The 23,940-nt window shown below is 31.9% G+C and overlaps 1 protein-coding gene across 1 annotated transcript; it reads left to right on the plus strand.

Annotated features, from left to right (window-relative positions):
- Positions 1 to 4,776: 4,776 nt before the first annotated feature.
- LOC141693645 (N-terminal acetyltransferase B complex catalytic subunit NAA20) lies at positions 4,777 to 23,445 on the plus strand. The gene is made up of 6 exons (XM_074498800.1): positions 4,777 to 4,934; positions 5,517 to 5,607; positions 6,010 to 6,142; positions 7,270 to 7,339; positions 22,904 to 22,964; positions 23,048 to 23,445. The coding sequence occupies exons 1-6, from the start codon at positions 4,857 to 4,859 to the stop codon at positions 23,137 to 23,139; spliced, it is 525 nt and encodes a 174-aa protein (XP_074354901.1). The 5' UTR covers positions 4,777 to 4,856; the 3' UTR covers positions 23,140 to 23,445.
- The last annotated feature ends 495 nt before the right edge of the window (positions 23,446 to 23,940 follow it).

Raw genomic sequence — 23,940 nt, forward strand, 5'->3', positions numbered from 1 at the left:
AAATGACCAAAATCAACAAATTCTAACAGATAACGAATCAGATATGAATTTAACAAGAAATCAGATCGTATACAATGAAGAATACGGAAACGAAAAACAAGAGAACAAAGAAGATATCCGTACACACCAATTCGAATTCGAAAAGAAAGAGTACAAAAAAGATATTCGTATCTCGAGATCTTGGTAACCGAGAATGCTAATAACGATTTCAGAACCACAAATCACAAGAACCCCAATTCCACAAACGCCATATTCAAAACCCTCCAAAAAGTTCTTGATGTTCATCTCTATCTCCATCTATTTTCTCTTTCTCTTTCTCTCTCCCTCTCTCCTCACTTCTCTGATCAGAGTAACGCAAACCCTTATTTTTTTAGCAAACCCTAACTCTTCCTTCTTTCTCCCATTTTTTATTAAAACCCTCACTCTTTTTTTATAAAGCCTTACTATTTTTTTAAAACTAATACTCTTAAAACAATATTCTAATTATAAATATAAAAATAAACTTACACAGACTAATTTAATTACAACACATTGATATTAATAAATAATTAAATCAAATAATCCAACTAAAAATAATTATAAAATATCGGGATGTTACATTTAGCTTCATATGATGCAAAGTCCTTATAGTAATGTCTGACCAAAGTAGTGATATACTCTGCAATTTGAGCATTGTATAGGTAGAAAGATGTTAAAATAATATTTATAATTCATTAAAACTTTGCTCATTTACAAGTAAAAATAAATCTACTTAATAACTGAGTAAAAAAATACTTATAAATACAATTACAAACAAATATATGACGTATCAGTATTACATAATTGTACTTTGTGTTTACTAAACATTAACAATATTAAAGTAGTATACAATGTACATATAATTTTTATATAATAGTTATTATCCATTTTTTTAAAAAGGTTACATGTACTATTTTACTTTTTTTGTTAGGTTGTTTTATTGTACTTTATTTTTACAAAAATAATATTATATACTTTATTTTTTTAAAAAGGTTACATGTATCATTTTACTTTTTTTTGTTAGGTTTTTTTATGGTACTTTATTTTCACAAAAATAATATTATATACTTTGTTTTTACATAAATAGTAATATGTACTATTGTACTTTTATTCTTTACAAAACTTCAATAATATTAAAGTAATATATACTATACCTATAATTTTGGTGTAATGGTGACTATATATTTTTAAATAATTATATGCACTATTATAGTTTGTTATTACATATGTGTATACTTGTACTTTATTTTTACTACTCTACCTTATTCTTGAACAATATTAAATAGTATATACTATACTGTAATAGTGATTATATAATTTTTGGATAGTAATGTGTACTATTATACTTAGTTTTTACAAAGATACTAATCTGTATCATTGTACTTTATTTTTACTAAATAAAAATGTTAAAACATGATCAAGAAGGAAAAGAATAAAAAATGGAAATTATATAACTAAACATAGGAATAAAATATTAAAATTTAATTACAAAACATTAAAATATTAAGTTAGTATATAATATACGTATATAATTGTTTTGACAAGATACGCCTATATAATTTTTATACAATAGTATTATGTATTGTTGTACTTTATTTTTACAAAAATAGAATGTGAAAAAACTAAATGTTATTACTAATCATTTACTAAACAAATATGATAAAAAATGAATTCCCAGTCACTACAAAAAAAATATGTTATTTAACATAACAATGTTTTTGGTCAAAATTATGATATTAAAATATAAAATATCTCAACTGTATATTATAATTATTTGAGCATAATTTTTTTACATAACAATGTATTTATGGTCAAAAGCTTCACTTTGAAATAGAAAATATCTCAACTGTATATCAAATTCTAAATATAACCTAAGTTATACATACTAGTAATTAGCAACCACTAAGTTATACATGTAGCAATCACCTAATCATATAAGCACTCAGCATTCACCTTTTTTATCATATTGAATATGAATTTTCTCTCAAATTCATCAGACAACAACTCCAATTCAGATGAAGATAGTGATGATGAATCAGATTTACTGAACATGATTATGTTAATTTCATTGACAGAACGTTCTGAATCTTTTATAGACAGGCTACCTTGTAGGACATCTGTATTGAGGGGAAAATAATATATTAAAGAGAGAATATGTGACAATCCCATTCCGTGGTTTATTAGAAGATTCTAGGAATGTTAGATTGGAAGAAGGATTAACTATGGGATTGAGAATCTTATCTCACGGTACGAGACAAAGAGTAATTTGTGATCGTTTTTAACATTCTCTTGGTACTGTTCATCGTTGGTTTAAAAAAGTACCGAGAGCATTAAAAATATTGGGAGTTGAGATTATTAAACCCGTGGATAGAGGTGAAGTGCAACCTGAAATCCGTAATGGTCTGCGATGGTATCCATTTTCAAGATATTTTGATCAATAATAATAATAATAATTATTATTATTATTATTAATTATTATTATTATTATTATCATTATTATCATCATCATCATCATCATCATCATCATCTAATGAATATTTAATTTTAAATTATGTAGAATTGCATAGGGGCTATTGATGGTACACATGTATCTGCATGGGCACCTGTGTCAAAACAAAAAACTTCGTGGGAGAAAAGCTGTATTAGTCACATAAAATGTTATGGCTATATGCTCACTGGATATGATGTTCACTTTTGTATACAATGGCTAGGAGGGGACAACTAATGATTCTCGCGTATTTTATGATGCTGTTGTTAGGCCGGAAAATAAATTTTCAATTCCAACTAGTGGTAAGTATCTTAATAGATTCTTTTATTTTCTTATATTGATTATATCTATTGACAATAAATATTTTTATTTTTGGTTTAGATTTTTTTTTATCTTGATAGCGGTTGTCTCAATTTAATAGGTTTTTTTAGCTCCATTTCGAAGTGAAAGATATAATCGCAGAGATTTTGATACTGGTGGGGGAATAAGAGGAAAATATGAATTATTTAATTATACACACTCATCTATCCGAAATGCGATTGAACACGCATTCAGTGTACTTAAAGCTAGATTTCATATTTTAAAAGATATACCAAATTATTCGTTAAGGCGTCAAATATTGATTTCACATGCATGTTGTGCATTGCATAACTTTATATGGATGGAGGATCGAGCTGACAGATATTTTACAATTTATGGTCAAGATTATTTAGAAGTTACGGAGAAGGGTCTAATACTGTTCAAGAAGGTTTTTCATTGGAAATAACTAATCACGACGAAATGATTCAAGTCAGAGAAACAATTGCTAATAATTTGTGGAATCATCATCCAACAAGGCGCCGTAGATAATCATTTTCGTGTGCTTTCTAAATTTTCATTTACTTGTTTGATGAGAATAAGTTTCATGTACAAAACAAGCTTGAATAATTTAGTGCGGTAGAATTGGCACCGTAGAATTTTTTTTTTGCATGTGAGTTCTAAATTTACGTTTTACTTGTTAAATGAGAACAAGTTTGAATATTTTTTAGAATATTTTTTTTATTTTGAAAATAACTAGTATAAAGATTGTACAATTCTTATTCTATATATTTTGATAAGTTTTGATTTTTTATTTTCATATTAAAATTAAATTATAAGTAGATTTATATATAATATTAAGTATTTATAATAAACAATAAGTAGTTTTAAAAAGTAAATTTAAATATTAGATGTTTCACTTTTGTAAAATATTTGTTATTTGAAACATATTTTTCAGTTTTCAGGAACAAAAAATTATAATTTGAAACAAATTTTCCATTTTTCTTTATTGAAAAACTGCTTTACTTTTGGAATACATTTTTTTTGTTTTCCAAAATTTTCTAAGAAAATGAAAATTCAAGAAAAACAAGAAAAATGAGAAATAGAAAATCGAAAAAAATTTCTGCAAGTAAACAACCCCTTAACTTTCCTTTCATTTTTATTAAAATTTTTATTTAGTGACCCTTAACCAAAAGTTCACTCGCATATATGGATGATAATGGGTTGATTTGATTCGAATTTGACAAAAAAATACAATACTAAATAAATTTTATTAAAATTAAACCCGAACCAAGTGAATTCCAAAAATTGAAAATCAAATGAGAATCGTTGGTTTTCGGTTCGAGTTTGAACCGAAATCCGAAAGTTATATAGAAAATACCCAAATAAATGTCTAAAAAAATTCATTAACAAGTGTTTTATTTGAAAATAAAAATATCTCTAAATTATTACAAACATAATTAAATAAGCATAATTAAATTGAGCGATTATATCAAATATTTTATTAATACACTTATTAGTCATGCTTAGTTATTTTATTCGATTTTCTTTCTCATTTTATATGTGTTTCATTTTATGTAGGTAGATCTCTTTTATCAAGTATCTAACCAACTCTTAATCTATTCTGTATTTAGTAATCAATTAAATTACATTACCATATGCATATCTTTTAATTATATAAATATATTATGTAAATATATAAGAAAATATATTAAATTTAATATATTGAGTTTGGTTGTTTTCAGTTTGACTTCAATTCGTATCAGGTTTCGAGTATTTGGCTGGGTTTTGATTCGGTAGCCTAAAAATCAAACGCAAATCAAATTTAATAAATTTTTAAATATAAAAATTAAACTCATAACCGAACCGTAAAATTTGTTGTATTTTTTTAGTTCTAAATTTGTTGTAAATTGATTTTCTCATCTCGTTAAGTTTGGGCTAAAGCACGGGCCAATTTAAAAGAAGCCCAACGGGTCTACGGCCTAGGAGGGCTAAGGATCGATTTGCACAACCTAAAATTAGGAAAAATAACAGAGACAAGATAGATATCGCAATGTCGACGATTCGTAGATTCTGCTGCAATGATCTTCTTCGTTTCGCTTCAGTCAATCTTGATCACCTCACCGAAACTGTTAGTTTTCTCTTTTATTTGTATATATATGCATATATAAATGTACTTGCTGTAGATACAGTTTTCTCCCAGTTATGTAAGTGAATTGATTGTCAATTTGTTGAATTGTAGCCTCTCTCTCTCTGAATGTAATTATTGTTGTAATTCAGTTATTTTTAAGTCACAGTGAAAGCTCGAGAAATAATACGGTTGACACGGGAGAATTTTATTCATTTATCGAGATTATTGTTAATCGAGATTAAAAATACTTTGTACCTGTTATATTGGGACCGTAATAGAATTATTCATTTATCAAGGTTCTACAGTATGTTAGTGAATTGATTGACAAAGGAGCATTGTATCTATTTATAAATGCACATATGTGCGTGTGATTGTTGTCACAAATACAGTTTTCTCAAATTATGATAGAGAATTGATCAACAACAGAGTTGGGAACTGATTGATGACAGAGTAGTGTCTGCATATGTGTGTGTCTAATCGTCATTTACTTGTAGATACATTTTTTTAAGTTTGTGATGAATTGATTGACAAAGGAGCAGTATTTTTCTAACTAATTATTTTTATTGTACTTGATTGATACAGTTCAACATGTCATTTTACATGACGTACCTCGCTCGTTGGCCTGATTATTTTCATGTCGCAGAGTCTCCAGGCAATAAAGTCATGGGATACAGTATGGTTCTCTTTTTAAAACTTCAATCGTGATACCAGCTGCTCTGATTATTGATCTGCCAAGTTTTATAGGATATTTTCTTCGTATCATGGATTCTGAAATTTTAGTTTGGCAGTACTTTAAGAGTTTAAGTTGCTGGCTTACGTGTTTTTGCTTTTGAAGCTATACCAGACTCGTAGTAATTAGATTATGTGCAAGAGACAAGTTGAATAATAGGGTTGTGTGAATTGGATAAATTACTAACATCATTTCTGGTTTTTATCTAGTTGAAAGTGCAAATATTCCAAACTTTCTTTTATCTGGCTTTATTAATTAGTTCATAGCTATTTCTTTTTACCTCTTATGATGTGAACATAAAAGAAATCAAATTATTTGGACCTAAGAAATATAATCTTTCTGCAGTCATGGGTAAAGTGGAAGGAGAAGGTGAGTCTTGGCATGGTCATGTCACCGCAGTAACTGTAGCTCCAGAGTACCGCAGACAACAGTTAGCAAAGAAGCTGATGAATCTGCTGGAGGACATCAGTGACAAGATGTAAGTTGATCCTTAGAGTTTGCGTCTTTTTCATTGGCCAAGTAGCAATATAGTTTGTAACTTGCTGCTTTTTCACATTTATGTCCATTACTGTTGTACAAAATTTCTCTTATGTGTAACGAAGTCTATAAGCACAGTGCCTCTTCTGGGTAAATATAGTTCAGAGAGTATAGAATAAGTTTGGCCTCACCTAACAGGAAAAACGTAGCCTCTTTGATTAGATTTCTTGTCTTGAAATACTTGATACTATAAGATACGTGGGGATTCAAACTTGATAGAATAGACTAATACTTGCCAACCCTCTTAGACAAGTGCATCAGTTTCGGAATCGGCTGACCCTTAGCATTGGATAAACGTCCCATTCTAAGAGAGTATTGAACAGGTTAAGCAGTTTCTAGTTTTAATGCTTTCTGTATTGGTGGTCAAATTTTTTGACTTATGTAGGTGCGATTAGAGTTGGATCAAGAAATTTGTTCCTTGGAATTGTCCGTGTCTTGTAGTTTTGTCTTTTAAAATGCTGCCTGCTTTGGCCATTGTAGAAAAAAATTGCGAGGTTCTTTGATTTTGCAACCCTATTTTACAATCTTTTCTAGTCAAGTCTGATTTTTTTTTATATAATTAAGGACTTGTATATTGTCAAGAACTTGTGGTTACATGTCTGCTGACTTTCTTTCTTGGCAGAAAGTATCACCAAGTATCCACTTCTATTTCTCTTCCAAGTCATGGAAATGCGGCTCTATTTAGTTGCAATATTGCGTCATTTATATGATTGTGAAATGAATTAACTTTTGGTTTATAGGATGGAATTGCGATGTAATCTAGAGGCTCTTAATTAACGAGGCAATTAAATACATGAAACGAAGAATTATTTCTGAGAATATTTTAAAACATATTAGATAGATGGGTGGAGTGGTGTTCAACATTAGGTTATGTCCTTTGTAGTATAATATTATTTTTAAAGATTTAATTAGATATTGATTTTTTTTGAAGGTCGAAGTGATTTGGTTCCGCATCACAATATAATATAGTCCAGTCGTGTCATATTGTTTTACAATAGCTGAAGTAGATTCAGTTTTATTCTTCGCTACCTTGTGAAGTGTTTAGTAATATGAGCTCTTTTTTGACAGTGATAAGGCATACTTTGTAGATCTCTTTGTTAGAGCATCAAATATACCGGCCATAAAGATGTACGAGAAGGTACTTTTCATTTTAAATTGAATACTTATCTTGTGCATGAAACATAATTTTTTCTTGCTTCTGCTCGAACAAGAAGTTCTTTAAGAGCCTCAAGTTTTTTTTCCACATCATTACAAATTATAACAAATTTTACTTGGGGCTCTATATAAATCTTTCATTTCTCATGTTTTTATAGAAATGAACGTTTTTTTATTTTAGATAGGAATATTATTGATGGTACCATCGTACTACGGACTTTTGTCAATGGTGCCACTCCCCTTTTACTTTTTCCATTACTCAAATGTTAGTGAATGTCAAAATGTAGAAAAATTGTAGTAGTACTATTGGCAAAGGTTAACAGTACTATGGTACTATTGATATTTTTCCAAGAATTACCTAGTGGTAGTAAATCAATCATGTTTCTAAATGTGATTTTTAGTAGTTAGTAGTTCGTAGGGTAAGGGAACCACAAGTTAAAGGTAGCTTAGGTAACAAGCAAAAAAGCATTTGCATCATTAAAGAAAGGCAATAGTGCGATGGTAGTATTTAAGATATCCATATCCAGAATATGTAGGACAATGACTAGCCAATTAGACGCAATTTTTAAATTTTTTACTATATTTATCATCACTTAAATACATTGCTTTTTTGATACGCAACTTGTAAAAGTCGGTCCATGTCCCTTGTTATCCCTTTCCCTTATTTCTCTCTTCATTATATAATTTTGACTTGTCTGTTAGACAACTTTGACCTTTCCATTCAATAGTTTTGATACGTGTTAGCACAAAGCCCAAAAGAAGATTACTACTTGTGATGTTGTACAACCTTGGACAAAACCTTAGAGATACTAGTTAAACAATAGATTAGGCTTAAGAAGCCTATTATTTAGACACTTCTTTGATTAGATTTCGTTGGACTAGCATCAATTACGTTAACAAATGTTCCAGAAGATATCGTGCTTAGCTTAGTCCAACACTACAACCAAATTCACTTGCATAAAAAATGACAACACCTACCCTACCCCAAACTATTAAAGGAAAACAATCGATGCAACCTCTTGAAGAGATTAGGGCTTTATTTGAGGCAATGAGAAGTGGTCAGTTTGGCACCAGCGGAGAGTTAATTGTTCTACTAGCACGTAGATAGGAAAAAAGAGGGAGTAGAAGTCAACGGTGCATATCGTGCCGGTGGTGATGCATTTCATGAGGTAGTCCCAAAGATTTTTATTTGAACTCTATGGCGTTTAACAAATTCGAAACCCTTGAGAATGGGGAAAATTAAAGGAAAATTGCTTTTGTTTCGAGGTCATGACAAGTGGTAAAGTTGGCATCCGTGTCACCGGCATGAGTTAAGAGAGTTAAGTGTTCTACTAGAGCATCATCTGCATATGTGATGGAAAGAATAGGGAGCAGAATTCATCGGATTAGTTCGTGCAATGCTTTTCATAAGGTAACCTCAAAACAAGTATTTATGAACTCTTCGGCGGCTTAAAGGAATCCTAAAACTTTGAGGATGCGGGACAAGTGGACAACTAAGGGAAAATTTAAGTGTATCATATTTGTTTTGCCATTTCCTTGAGTAATTTTACACATAATAATGTCATGTGAGTATTAATGGAGCACACTCAACATCGAGTATCTTAGTTTTTCTAAAATGGAAAGTTTTTAAGAACATCTGAACTTTAAAGTGAACATCTGAACTTTAAATTTAAATGATTTATTGTATTTTTTAGATAAGTAATTGAAAAAACTAATAAGTTAACTTATGGTTGCACTTCAAATACTTCTGGGAAATTTATAGATGACAATGAATTTCAATAGTTGTGATCACTTGAGATGTAGCCGTCCTTTTTTACATTTTTAATTAATTGTTGAATGAATGAGCCAGTAAAGTCGATTTTACCTCGTAATCTAGCTGCCTTGACTGAAGGTGTCTGATTAGTTTGCATGAACCATGTGCAAATTGCAATGAGAGTTCTGAATCGGGGTACGTGGCTTGATATAAAGATACCTTTTATTTTATTTATAATTTATTCTATTTTTATAATAGAGTTGAAAGCCAGGATATTTTTTTTTTAAAAGTTAAGATATGATATTGATCTATTTCAATTAAGAACAAATACCCCTTTTGAATTTTTTAGAAAATAATAAAAAAATATAATGATAATTTTTTTTATTAAACCATTATTCAAAAATATTAAAAAAAATTCAAATTAAGAAATTATTATAGGGTGAAGGCTCTTATTTACTTACTTCTGAACTGCCAAAGGCCAAAATACACACGTGGGGAAGCGGGCGCCCTAACTTCCCACGGGATATGCCTTTGGAAAGGGCGTTAGTTAGGCTAACTGCTACTGCTTAACATTTAAGTTACATCACTTGTGTGATGTAGAAAAAGTTCAGATACGCGTAAAGTACACAACAGGTCACTTGTGTGATGTAGAAAAAGTTCAGATACGCTTAAAGTACACAACAGGTCACTAAATACACCTTATAGGGAGTAGTATCGATTGGATACGCCAACGATTTTGATGCCTAAGCCTAGAAGGTCGACCGCATACAAGAGAATATACATACAGTAGATACAGCTCTGATGGTGAAACCAGAATTATGGGCAGACAGGATTGGTAAAAATTGAATCTTCTTGCATAAAAACAATTGAATTTGAACAAAAAATCATCTTCTTTCTCAACAAACCATAGCTCTGTATTTCAAGATTGGGTCTTTATTTATTGCTGCTGCTGTCTTTGATGCTCCAAACGACGTCCCATCTTTTAAATTCAGATTAATAAATGTGTTTTTGTGTGTATAGTGAGAGATGGAGAGAGCTAAGAATTGAAGGTGTGTAAGACTCAGTGTGAGAAATGTATGTATGTATAATTGTTGAACGGCGGCTTGCTGGTTTGTCTTGTCGGCTTGCTGGTTTGTCTTGTCCGACGTAGGTCCTGATTGTTATATGGTTTAAATATATTAAGTAATGGTAGATATACGCCGGGGCCATTAGCGTATCATGTGGGTAAATAGGGCAGCGTCAAGTAAGAATGGGTAAATCAGACGGTCAGCCCTATATTTTGGGTATTTTGGGCAATTTTTCATTATTATATTATATTTTATTTCCAAGCCACTACTTACTAATAAAAATATTTACAAATCTTACCTTTAATACTAAATAAATATGGTGAACTTAATATAAATTATAATTGATTTGGATTATTCATTATTATGATAATAAACAACTTAATATTGGACTATTTGATGTCTAAATGAATACAATAATAAAATTAATATTCTAAAGGGGAAAACACACCTATGTACTTAGGGGAGTTTTACGGGTATGTAGTACAAACTGATGGCATAATTGTAATAATATTCACAAATCTCGTTTTTACCAAAAACCCTTCTTGTATTTATACAAGAAACTCTTTGTATCTCACGTAACTCTCAGGGCCTTTGAACCCTAGACTATATACTCTTGGAGTTCGGTCACTACCAAAAATACGCCTTCTCATCTTGTTCCTTCATATTCAGTCTCTGTACAATTGTCGAAGCTACCTGTTCCTTCAGAGTAAGTATACCTTGGGAAGGTAAAGAAAGCAGTATCGGAGTCGGCCACTGACTTAGAGAACAGGTCTCCTTTCAATCTCTTTACAATTGTTGAAACTAATTAGGCGGGGGTGGTGCGTGTATGAAAGAACCAGTTTAAGGTTCGATGCTCTCTAAGAAGCAAGGACATGGGTGCGGGAGTGCGAGTATGTAGTGTGGGAATATAGGAATTTTACAAATTTAATAGTATGGGATTCAGATGCGGGGTATACAACATATATAAATAAAAAAATTCAGATATTTTTCATGTTAAACTTGTTAAAACTGATTAACAAAATCAAAGATTGCATGAAAATTGAATCAGATGAATAATTTATTAATCTAGGTGACAAAAATACAAGTGAAATCTTTTAGTTAGCTAAAACAAATATGATAATCGATACTTTTGTATTAACTAATAGAGATGGATACTTTATTTTGTGAAAGTAGTTTGTTGATATAGACTTTGATTACAATTTCTGAATATAAAAATTTCAGTTTGATATTGTGGAAGAATTTGTGTGTCCGATACGGGAATACCCGTGTCAAGTATCCGACACGGGGACTCGACATGTGACCCGTCCTTGCTTCTAGCATGGTCAACTTGCGAACCATTCTGTATTGTTTAAGACTACCTTCTATCATTGACATTTACATTTTCTTGTTTCCCATGCATATGCATTTCTAGAACACTTAATCCCCGTAATCACGTATAATGATCCCCAACTAATCACTTGTCATCGCATTAAAAACATGCCCTTATCCTTCCGACATTATTAAAAGCGCGCATATGCGTGCTCATCGTTTTGTATATGCGATGTGAGTTTAATGATGCGCACACTTCCCTGCGCATCTAGGGATTAAGCGATATGCGAAAAATGCAAAAAAAAACGCTTTTGTATTGAGAGTTGACTAGCTTGACTGTGCCATTGATTCAGCTCTTTAAATAGACATAACTCATAAAAAAACCCTCAGACCTCGTTTGGTTCGATGTAACATAGCACAGTTACTCACAGTTCCTTGGATCTCTCCATGTTTGTTCGAGTGTATTTGTAGTTAAGCTAAGTAATTCAGGGTTCCAAGGTTGTTTTGGTTACCACAAAATGCTGTAACTCAATTACCTACCTCAAACGTGGTTTTTTCTGAGTTACGTTGTTGTCAAAGTGTTATCTTTTGTTTATTACTACAAAATTATTTATCAAATAATATAAAATTCAAATTATTTGTTATAATATATTATTTCTAATAAAAAATATTAGATTCAAACCACATGTTATATTACATTAACTTGTTTTTAGGATTATTTCACGTTATCATATTTTATATGTAATATTTTATTAAAATTTATTTTCAGTTTTAATTAAATAATTTATATTATGTATTTATAAACCAAATTTTATTTGTATTTTAAATATTTTTTATTTGGGTTTAGTAATATTTAATTAATAAACTAGTTCATCTTAAGGGTTATTTTTTTAAAATATTAATATCTATCTTTAGAATTGTACATATCAATGTATCTTCTTTTATTTAAATTTTTTTTTTATTAATTTATAAAAATAGATTACTATTGCTGATTTACATAAATAATCAGTTACATAATTTTTTGTTGTACATGACATGAAAAAAAACATTTGTTTTTCTTTTACCTGGGAAGTATGCTACGTAACATGGTTCTAAGGCATTACAGGTTATTATGTAACTCCAGAAACAACAAACCAAACGAGGCCTAAAACCCTTAGCAGCCGAGAAACAGAGGGACGATCTATTCAAAACCACTTTTTTTCTTCTTCTGGTAATTATCCTCAAAAGGGAAACATACTTCGGATCATCATCTAAAAGATGTTTAATTGATGAAGCAATCATTGAGACGAGGATGAAGAAGAAATTGAATTTGTTGAGGATCCGAAAATCAAAATAGTGAAGAAGAAGATGATTTTATGAATCCTGATGAAGATGAAGAAGATGATTAGTGATTTAGTAAATATTTACTTCTCATTTCTTTGCCACTGTGCCTTTAAACTATTCTTGGCTTTAAATTTATGTAATGTGACTGCATAATCATTTATGATAACCGACTTTTGCTTATACATGTTTTATTATCTATAAGTATATAATGTTTTATAATATAGACTATATTATATGTATATTTTACATGTCTTCGATGAATCCACGCGTTGCACTTATGCCCCGTGAGGCCTTTGCGCTTCGGTGCGCATTGCACCTTTAATAACACTGGTTCGTGCTTCTGCTTATGTTCGAGCTCATTGTCACAAAGTCTCCTTAATGTTTAAATAGGTTGGGTTGTTTTCATTTGATTATTTGGTGTAGAGCTGTGGTGATTTCTAACATAAATGGCATTGTTTGTAGTGCTAGGCTAGGGGCAATATTTTTACAAATAGCATTTGCTAAAAGGAGTTCTAGTTAAATGTATGCTCATCAATATCTTGCCACTAACCCTTGTTTCTTCAGAGCCAAATAGCAAGGAGTGTGAAGAGTAGTGATGGCTCACAAAAGTAAGAATTAATATATGTTATTAATTAATTTGTATTTGTTTAGTGGAGAGTTAAGTAGTGTGTGTATATATATATTAATATCTAAGGCTAAAATATTATATAAGTAGCATATATAATAAGCCCAATTGTTAACGGATCTTAGTCCATTAGGTTATATAATTAGAGTATTTTATTCTTGTAACACCCCCAAAGTTTTATCTTGGACTTGACCATTGGTATATTATTAAATATTAAATTGGGTTTTTCTTGGGTTGTCTTCCATCTTAATTTCTCCCCGGGAAATCCTGGAGATAGTTTGTTCTTTGGTTAGAGAAATTCCTGATCCACCCAAGTTTATCAAATATTATCGTTTTTTAGTTCATAAATCCATGGATTCTGAAGCTGTCCTGCATCAGTTAGGGTTGATGTTCAGGTGGAGGACATGGGGGGTTAGAAGATTGTTTTAACATTGGCTAAGTAATCACTGAGAGTAATATTTCTTTTCAAGAGATAAGACCATAATTTAATTTGTTAATTATTTTCTGAGGTATGCAAAACAATTATTGAACCTTTTACATGACGAGCTTCAGATGGAAGACCTGCCCCCACCCTATCATACACATTTTTACTTGGGCCAGTTCTCATGTGCAAGTCGTGAGGCATTTTTGGTGTTATATTATGATCCTTATGTTTTAATTAACCCAATGAAACCAATTTTTTTTTTGAATTAAAGTTGGAAATCCACGAAAAGCCTAGAGAATGAGCTGTAATATTTTTAAAATTTTATTTAGGCAATTTTTGTTAATACTTAGCAAAAAAACAATATTGTTATTATCTTTTAGAATTTGATTTCATTTAAAAAGTTGGGAAATTATTGCCGGGATCTGTCGGCCATAGATTCGTCCACATCAACTATTCAAAGGTTGGAGATAAGTTTTGTACATTCACCAAGTAACTACCGGAAGTAATTGATCTTTTCCACGAGACGAGGCTGTGCTTTAAATTATTTCTTATATGTTTTTTATTTTATGAGGTATACAATACAATTGTTTTGTACGTTGATAAAATAATTGCTAAAAGTTATTTTTTTTTCCAAGAGACAAATACCTCAATTTGATACCGAAAGTTAATTTTTTTTTCAAGAGACAAATACCTCAATTTAATTTTCCGATTTTTTTATGCTTGCAATACAATCATTGAACCTTTGGCTTCTTGACGAGTTTCAGATTGAAGACCTAGTCATTCGTTGATAATAGGTCACAGTATTAATAACTAATCACTCAAACGTTAGGCTTTTTGTTTTATTAGGAGGCGTGTAGTCAATAGTCCATACTGGCCTGTGTAGCACTATCATTTTGTCCCTAGTCTTTTGACATATTCTCTCTCCAACCAGACTTTATTTGAAGTCATTAGAGCCACCAGATATATTCGCTTGTTAAGTCCCCAACTAAATTTATCTGATCTCTTCCTTGCTGATCTATCCTATTATTTCCATTTTGTGCCAAAGTGAAATTCTGTCGACCTTGTTAATTTGTTGGTTTAACTAATTTATAAACACTAAATGGACTGCTATCTGAGTTTTACGACTGTAATCGTTCATTGCTGCTTCCTGAACGCTGTTAAAGCGTTCATGAGTTCTCCACCATATCCTTTATTCCTATGATTTTCATTTAACATGTGAGCTATAGTCAAAGTCTGACCACCTTGTTAATTTTTTGATTCAAATTTTAGTCGTTTGGGGTAGTGTTAGGAATAAACTCCTTAAAGATGATTGATATGAATAATCTACTTGGTTATAAATTTGTTTAGGTTGTTTGTCAGCAACTGTTGCTGACGCCTAACAGGACAGGATTGATGCCCCATGGAAATACAAAAATGCATTTATCAGGCTATTGACGTTGCTTTCTTTTGCTGCTCATAGAAAGTAATAATTCAGTGCTTTTGCTTTAAGTTTTAAATTGATATACCTCCAGAGTTTGCTTCTAAATGACAGTAAGCCTTACTTGGTTTTAGAGTTGATGGGTTGTAGTATACGTTTATATGTCATCATTCATAATAGGTCACACATAGTAATAACTAATCACTCAAATGTTAGGCTTTTTGTTTTGTTAGGAGGCGTGTAGTCAATAGTTAATACTGGCCCGTGTAGCACTATCATTTTGTCCCTAGTCTTTTGACGTATTCTCTCTAACCAGACTTATTTGAAGTCATTAGAGCCACCGGACATATTAGCTTGTTAAGTCCCTAACTTAACTGAGCTTTTCCTTGCTGGTCTATCCCATAATTTCCACTTGAGCCAAAGTGAAAGTCTGACCTTGTTAATTTGTTGGGTTAACTAATTTATAAACACTAAATGGACTGCTATCTAAGTTTCACTCATTGCTTCCGCCTGAAACCGGTTAAGGGGTTTATGAGTTCTCCAGCGTATACTATATTCCTATGATTTCCCTTTGACATGTGAGCTATAATCAAATTCTGACCACCTTGTTTAATTTTTGATTCAAATTTTAGTCAGGTACGGTAGTGTGAGGAATCATCTCCGTTAAGATGATTCATTTGAATAATCTATTTGGTCATAAATTTGTTTAGGTTGTTTGTCAGATACTGTTGCTGATGCCTAACAGGACATGATTGATTCCCCATGGAAATACAAAAATGCATTTATCACGCTATAGAAGTTTTGCTGCTCATTAAAACTAATTATCCAATTATTTTGCTTCAAACTTTAAATTGATGTAACTCATTGTCTCGGCCATAGAGTATTGGAATTTGCTTCTAAATGACAGGAAGACTTGCTTGGTTTTAGAGTTGATGGGTTGTAGTGTACGTATCTAGGTTATTTTGTAGAGCATCTGGGCGATAATTTATCTTTTGTTTTACTTGATTATGTAATCTATAGCCTAGAGAATGAGCTGTAATAGCTTTGGGAGCTGATGATATATATATATTTTTACAATTTTATTTAGGCAATTTTGGTTAATACTGGCAAAAAAAAATATTGTTATTATCTTTTAGAATTTGATTTCATTTAAAAAGTTGGGAAATTATTGCCGGGATCTGTCGGCCATAGATTCGTCCACATCAACTATTCAAATGTTGGAGATAAGTTTTGTACATTGACCAAGTAACTACCACATGTAATTGATCTATTCCACGAGACAAGGCTGTGCTTTAAATTATTTTTTATATGTTTTTTATTTTATGAGGTATACAATACAATTGTTTTGTACGTTGATAAAATAATTGCTAAAAGTTATTTTTTTTCCAAGAGACAAATACCTCAATTTGATACCAAAAGTTAATATTTTTCCAAGAGACAAATACCTCAATTTGATACCAAAAGTTAATTTTTTTCCCAGAGACAAATACCTTAATTTAATTTTTTGATTTTTTTTATGCTTGCAATACAATCATTGAACCTTTGGCTTCTTGACGGGTTTCAGATTGAAGACCTAGTCATTCGTTGATAATAGGTCACAGTATTAATAACTAATCACACAAACGTTAGGCTTTTTGTTTAATTAGGAGGCGTGTGTAGTCAATAGCCCATACTGGTCCGTGTAGCACTATCATTTTGTCCCTAGTCTTTTGACGTATTCTCTCTCCAACCAGACTTTATTTGAAGCTTATTAGAGCCACCAGATATATTCGCTTGTTAAGTCCCCCACTAAACTTATCTGATCTTTTCCTTGCTGATCTATCCTATTATTTTCATTTTGTGCCAAAGTGAAATTCGGTCGACCTTGTTAATTTGTTGGTTTAACTAATTTATAAACACTAAATGGACTGCTATCTGAGTTTTACGACTGTAATCGTTCATTGCTGCTGCCTGAAAGCTGTTAAAGGGTCCATGAGTTCTCCACCATATCCTTCATTCCTATGATTTCCATTTAACATGTGAGCTATAGTCAAAGTCTGACCCCCTTGTTAATTTTTTGATTCAAATTTTAGTCATTTGGGGTAGTGTTAGGAATAAACTCCTTAAAGATGATTGATATGAATAATCTACTTGGTTATAAATTTGTTTAGGTTGTTTGTCAGCAACTGTTGCTGACGCCTAACAGGACAGGATTGATGCCCCATGGAAATACAAAAATGCATTTATCAGGCTATTGATGTTGCTTTCTTTTGCTGCTCATCGAAAGTAATAATTCAGTGCTTTTGCTTTAAGTTTTAAATTAATATACCTCCAGAGTTTGCTTCTAAATGACAGTAAGCCTTACTTGGTTTTAGAGTTGATGGGTTTTAGTATACGTTTATATGTCATCATTCATAATAGGTCACACATAGTAATAACTAATCACTCAAATGTTAGGCTTTTTGTTTTGTTAGGAGGCGTGTAGTCAATAGTTAAGACTGGCCCGTGTAGCACTATCATTTTGTCCCTAGTCTTTTGAAGTATTCTCTCTAACCAGACTTATTTGAAGTCATTAGAGCCACCGGACATATTAGCTTGTTAAGTCCCTAACTTAACTGATCTTTTCCTTGCTGGTCTATCCCATAATTTTCACTTGAGCCAAAGTGAAACTCTGACCTTGTTAATTTGTTGGGTTAACTAATTTATAAACACTAAATGGACTGCTATCTGAGTTTCACTCATTGCTTCCGCCTGAAACCGGTTAAGGGGTTTATGAGTTCTCCAGCGTATACTATATTCCTATGATTTCCCTTTGACATGTGAGCTATAATCAAATTCTGACCACCTTGTTTAATTTTTGATTCAAATTTTAGTCAGGTACGGTAGTGTGAGGAATCATCTCCGTTAAGATGATTCATTTGAATAATCTATTTGGTCATAAATTTGTTTAGGTTGTTTGTCAGATACTGTTGCTGATGCCTAACAGGACATGATCATGGAAATACAAAAATGCATTTATCACGCTATAGAAGTTTTGCTGCTCATTAAAACTAATTATCCAATTTTTTTGCTTCAAACTTTAAATTGATGTAACTCATTGTCTCGGCCATAGAGTATTGGAATTTGCTTCTAAATGACAGGAAGACTTGCTTGGTTTTAGAGTTGATGGGTTGTAGTGTACGTATCTAGGTTATTTTTTAGAGCATCTGGGCGATAATTTATCTTTTGTTCTACTTGATTATGTAATCTATAGCCTAGAGAATGAGCTGTAATAGCTTTGGGAGCTGATGATATATATATATTTTTACAATTTTATTTAGGCAATTTTGGTCAATACTGGCAAAAAAAAAATATTGTTATTATCTTTTAGAATTTGATTTCATTTAAAAAGTTGGGAAATTATTGCCGGGATCTGTCGGCCATAGATTCGTCCACATCAACTATTCAAAGGTTGGAGATAAGTTTTGTACATTGACCAAGTAACTACCACATGTAATTGATCTATTCCACGAGACAAGGCTGTGCTTTAAATTATTTTTTATATGTTTTTTATTTTATGAGGTATACAATACAATTGTTTTGTACGTTGATAAAATAATTGCTAAAAGTTATTTTTTTTCCAAGAGACAAATACCTCAATTTGATACCAAAAGTTAATATTTTTCCAAGAGACAAATACCTCAATTTGATACCAAAAGTTAATTTTTTTCCAAGAGACAAATACCTCAATTTAATTTTTTGATTTTTTTTATGCTTGCAATACAATCATTGAACCTTTGGCTTCTTGACGGGTTTCAGATTGAAGACCTAGTCATTCGTTGATAATAGGTCACAGTATTAATAACTAATCACTCAAACTTTAGGCTTTTTGTTTAATTAGGAGGCGTGTAGTCAATAGCCCATACTGGCCCATGTAGCACTATCATTTTGTCCCTAGTCTTTTGACGTATTCTCTCTCCAACCAGACTTTATTTGAAGCTTATTAGAGCCACCAGATATATTCGCTTGTTAAGTCCCCCACTAAACTTATCTGATCTTTTCCTTGCTGATCTACCCTATTATTTTCATTTTGTGCCAAAGTGAAATTCGGTCGACCTTGTTAATTTGTTGGTTTAACTAATTTATAAACACTAAATGGACTGCTATCTGAGTTTTACGACTGTAATCGTTCATTGCTGCTGCCTGAAAGCTATTAAGGGTCCATGAGTTCTCCACCATATCCTTCATTCCTATGATTTCCATTTAACATGTGAGCTATAGTCAAAGTCTGACCCCCTTGTTAATTTTTTGATTCAAATTTTAGTCATTTGGGGTAGTGTTAGGAATAAACTCCTTAAAGATGATTGATATGAATAATCTACTTGGTTATAAATTTGTTTAGGTTGTTTGTCAGCAACTGTTGCTGACGCCTAACAGGACAGGATTGATGCCCCATGGAAATACAAAAATGCATTTATCAGGCTATTGACGTTGCTTTCTTTTGCTGCTCATCGAAAGTAATAATTCAGTGCTTTTGCTTTAAGTTTTAAATTGATATACCTCCAGAGTTTGCTTCTAAATGACAGTAAGCCTTACTTGGTTTTAGAGTTGATGGGTTGTGGTATCCGTTTCTATGTCATCATTCATAATAGGTCACACATAGTAATAACTAATCACTCAAATGTTAGGCTTTTTGTTTTGTTAGGAGGCGTGTAGTCAATAGTTAATACTGGCCCGTGTAGCACTATCATTTTGTCCCTAGTCTTTTGACGTATTCTCTCTAACCAGACTTATTTGAAGTCATTAGAGCCACCGGACATATTAGCTTGTTAAGTCCCTAACTTAACTGATCTTTTCCTTGCTGGTCTATCCCATAATTTTCACTTGAGCCAAAGTGAAACTCTGACCTTGTTAATTTGTTGGGTTAACTAATTTATAAACACTAAATGGACTGCTATCTGAGTTTCCCTCATTGCTTCCGCCTGAAACCGGTTAAGGGGTTTATGAGTTCTCCAGCGTATACTATATTCCTATGATTTCCCTTTGACATGTGAGCTATAATCAAATTCTGGCCGCCTTGTTTAATTTTGATTCAAATTTTAGTCAGGTACGGTAGTGTGAGGAATCATCTCCGTTAAGATGATTTATATGAATAATCTATTTGGTCATAATTTTGTTTAGGTTGTTTGTCAGATACTGTTGCTGATGCCTAACAGGACATGATTGATTCCCCATGGAAATACAAAAATGCATTTATCACGCTATAGAAGTTTTGCTGCTCATTAAAACTAATTATCCAATTTTTTTGCTTCAAACTTTAAATTGATGCAACTCATTGTCTCGGCCATAGAGTATTGGAATTTGCTTCTAAATGACAGGAAGACTTGCTTGGTTTTAGAGTTGATGGGTTGTAGTGTACGTATCTAGGTTATTTTTTAGAGCATCTGGGCGATAATTTATCTTTTGTTCTACTTGATTATGTAATCTATAGCCTAGAGAATGAGCTGTAATAGCTTTGGGAGCTGATGATATATATATATTTTTACAATTTTATTTAGGCAATTTTGGTCAATACTGGCAAAAAAAAAATATTGTTATTATCTTTTAGAATTTGATTTCATTTAAAAAGTTGGGAAATTATTGCCGGGATCTGTCGGCCATAGATTCGTCCACATCAACTATTCAAAGGTTGGAGATAAGTTTTGTACATTGACCAAGTAACTACCACATGTAATTGATCTATTCCACGAGACAAGGCTGTGCTTTAAATTATTTTTTATATGTTTTTTATTTTATGAGGTATACAATACAATTGTTTTGTACGTTGATAAAATAATTGCTAAAAGTTATTTTTTTTCCAAGAGACAAATACCTCAATTTGATACCAAAAGTTAATATTTTTCCAAGAGACAAATACCTCAATTTGATACCAAAATTTAATTTTTTTCCAAGAGACAAATACCTCAATTTAATTTTTTGATTTTTTTTATGCTTGCAATACAATCATTGAACCTTTGGCTTCTTGACGGGTTTCAGATTGAAGACCTAGTCATTCGTTGATAATAGGTCACAGTAATAACTAATCACTCAAATGTTAGGCTTTTTGTTTAATTAGGAGGCGTGTAGTCAATAGCCCATACTGGCCCGTGTAGCACTATCATTTTGTCCCTAGTCTTTTGACGTATTCTCTCTCCAACCAGACTTTATTTGAAGCTTATTAGAGCCACCAGATATATTCGCTTGTTAAGTCCCCCACTAAACTTATCTGATCTATCCTATTATTTTCATTTTGTGCCAAAGTGAAATTCGGTCGACCTTGTTAATTTGTTGGTTTAACTAATTTATAAACACTAAATGGACTGCTATCTGAGTTTTACGACTGTAATCGTTCATTGCTGCTGCCTGAAAGCTGTTAAAGGGTCCATGAGTTCTCCACCATATCCTTCATTCCTATGATTTCCATTTAACATGTGAGCTATAGTCAAAGTCTGACCCCCTTGTTAATTTTTTGATTCAAATTTTAGTCATTTGGGGTAGTGTGAGGAATAAACTCCTTTAAGATGATTGATATGAATAATCTACTTGGTTATAAATTTGTTAGGTTGTTTGTCAGCAACTGTTGCTGACGCCTAACAGGACATGATTGATGCCCCATGGAAATACAAAAATGCATTTATCAGGCTATTGACGTTGCTGTCTTTTGCTGCTCATTGAAAGTAATAATTCAGTGCTTATGCTTTAAGTTTTAAATTGATATACCTCCAGAAATTGCTTCTAAATGACAGTAAGCCTTACTTGGTTTTAGAGTTGATGGGTTGTGGTATCCGTTTCTATGTCATTCATTCATAATAGGTCACACATAGTAATAACTAATCACTCAAATGTTAGGCTTTTTGTTTTGTTAGGAGGCGTACAGTCAATAGTTAATACTGGCCCGTGTAGCACTATCATTTTGTCCCTAGTCTTTTGACGTATTCTCTCTAACCAGACTTTATTTGAAGTCATTAGAGCCACCAGAAATTTTAGCTTGTTAAGTCTCTAACTAATCTGATCTTTTCCTTGCTGGTCTATCCTATAATTTCCACTTGAGCCAAAGTGAAATTCTGACCTTGTTAATATGTTGGGTTAACTAATTTATAAACACTAAATGGACTGTTATTAGAGTTTCGCTCATTGCTGCCGCCTGAAAGCGGTAAAGGGGTTTATGAGTTCTCTAGCGTATCCTATATTCCTATGATTTCCCTTTGACATGTGAGCTATAATCAAATTCTGGCCGCCTTGTTTAATTATGATTCAAATTTTAGTCAGGTACGGTAGTGTGAGGAATAAACTCCATTAAGATGATTTATATGAATAATCTATTTGGTCATAATTTTGTTTAGGTTGTTTGTCAGAAACTGTTGCTGACGCGTAACGGGACATGATTGATTCCCCATTGAAATACAAAAATGTATTGATCAGGCTATAAAAGTTTTGCTGCTCAATAAAACTAATTATTCAATGTTTTTTGCTTCAAACTTCAAATTGATGTAACTCTATGTCTCAGCCATAGAGTATTGGAATTTGCTTCTAAATGACAGTAAGCCTTGCTTGTTTTTAGAGTTGATGGGTTGCAGTGTACGTATCTAGGTTATTTGTAGAGCATCTGAATGATAACTTGTCTTTTGTGCAGCTTGAATATGTAATCTATAGGCGTGTGCTGCGCTACTATTCTGGCGAGGAAGATGCGCTGGGTGAGTATTTCGATGGTTATAATTTTAGTTGTTGGATAACATATGTGCTATCTGACCTCTTTTTTTAAATGTGTACTATTTAGACATGAGAAAAGCATTATCAAGGGATGTGGAGAAGAAGTCTGTCATTCCCCTCAAAAGGCCAGTTACACCAGATGAATTGGAGTATGATTAGGTTTGTTTACTTTTAAACTTCAATCAATGCGACTTGGTGAAAATTGCCTTGTTGTGATATCTCACATTTGGCGGAGCTGATTGTGCTATTCACGAAATTGTAGAACTTCATGTTTGTAGAAAGAAGGATGAACTTGTATTTCTAGAAATTTATTATAATGTCTTTTAAGTTGAAAATTGAGGCCAGTTGCTCTGTCATTGTTTCATTACATAAGTGCAAGTTTTTCTAACATCCAAGACCTTCGGTGATTGTGGTATGTATCTTTTTTCCATGATATCCTAAAATGCCGCGATTTGTTTCTTTAAAGTTGATGGCTTCACTGTATCTAAAAGTAGCATTTATAATAGCGACAAAACTTATCAATCCAATTTATACGGCTATCTTAATTGCATGATATTAGATCTGTCGGCTTTATGAGACTTTACTTTAAAATTGTAGTGAAGTTCTGGAGAGGAAACCTAATGTGTGAGACTTGTCCAGTGCTTGATAGTTTTCAATTTTCTTCCTTACAATGGTTAAGTAGATTGGACAGTAGCTGTTGCTAAATACTAGCATCGTATTCATACAGTATTAATTTGTTTTATTTAGAATCCTTTGTTGTACATAGGCCGGCCTATTACCATAACTGCAATTATGTGGCTGAGTTAAGAATAGAAATACAGCTGATATTTAAACTTCTTTTAGTAGCTGTGTTAATTTTAGTACTTGAGTTGACCAATGCATATTTACTATTAAGCTCAATCCTAAAACATATGGATATATCAGTGGGTCTTTATATGAAAACATAGTTACATTTCTCAT

Source organism: Apium graveolens, chromosome 10 (genome assembly GCF_009905375.1).
Source record: "Apium graveolens cultivar Ventura chromosome 10, ASM990537v1, whole genome shotgun sequence".
Lineage (NCBI taxonomy): Eukaryota > Viridiplantae > Streptophyta > Magnoliopsida > Apiales > Apiaceae > Apium > Apium graveolens.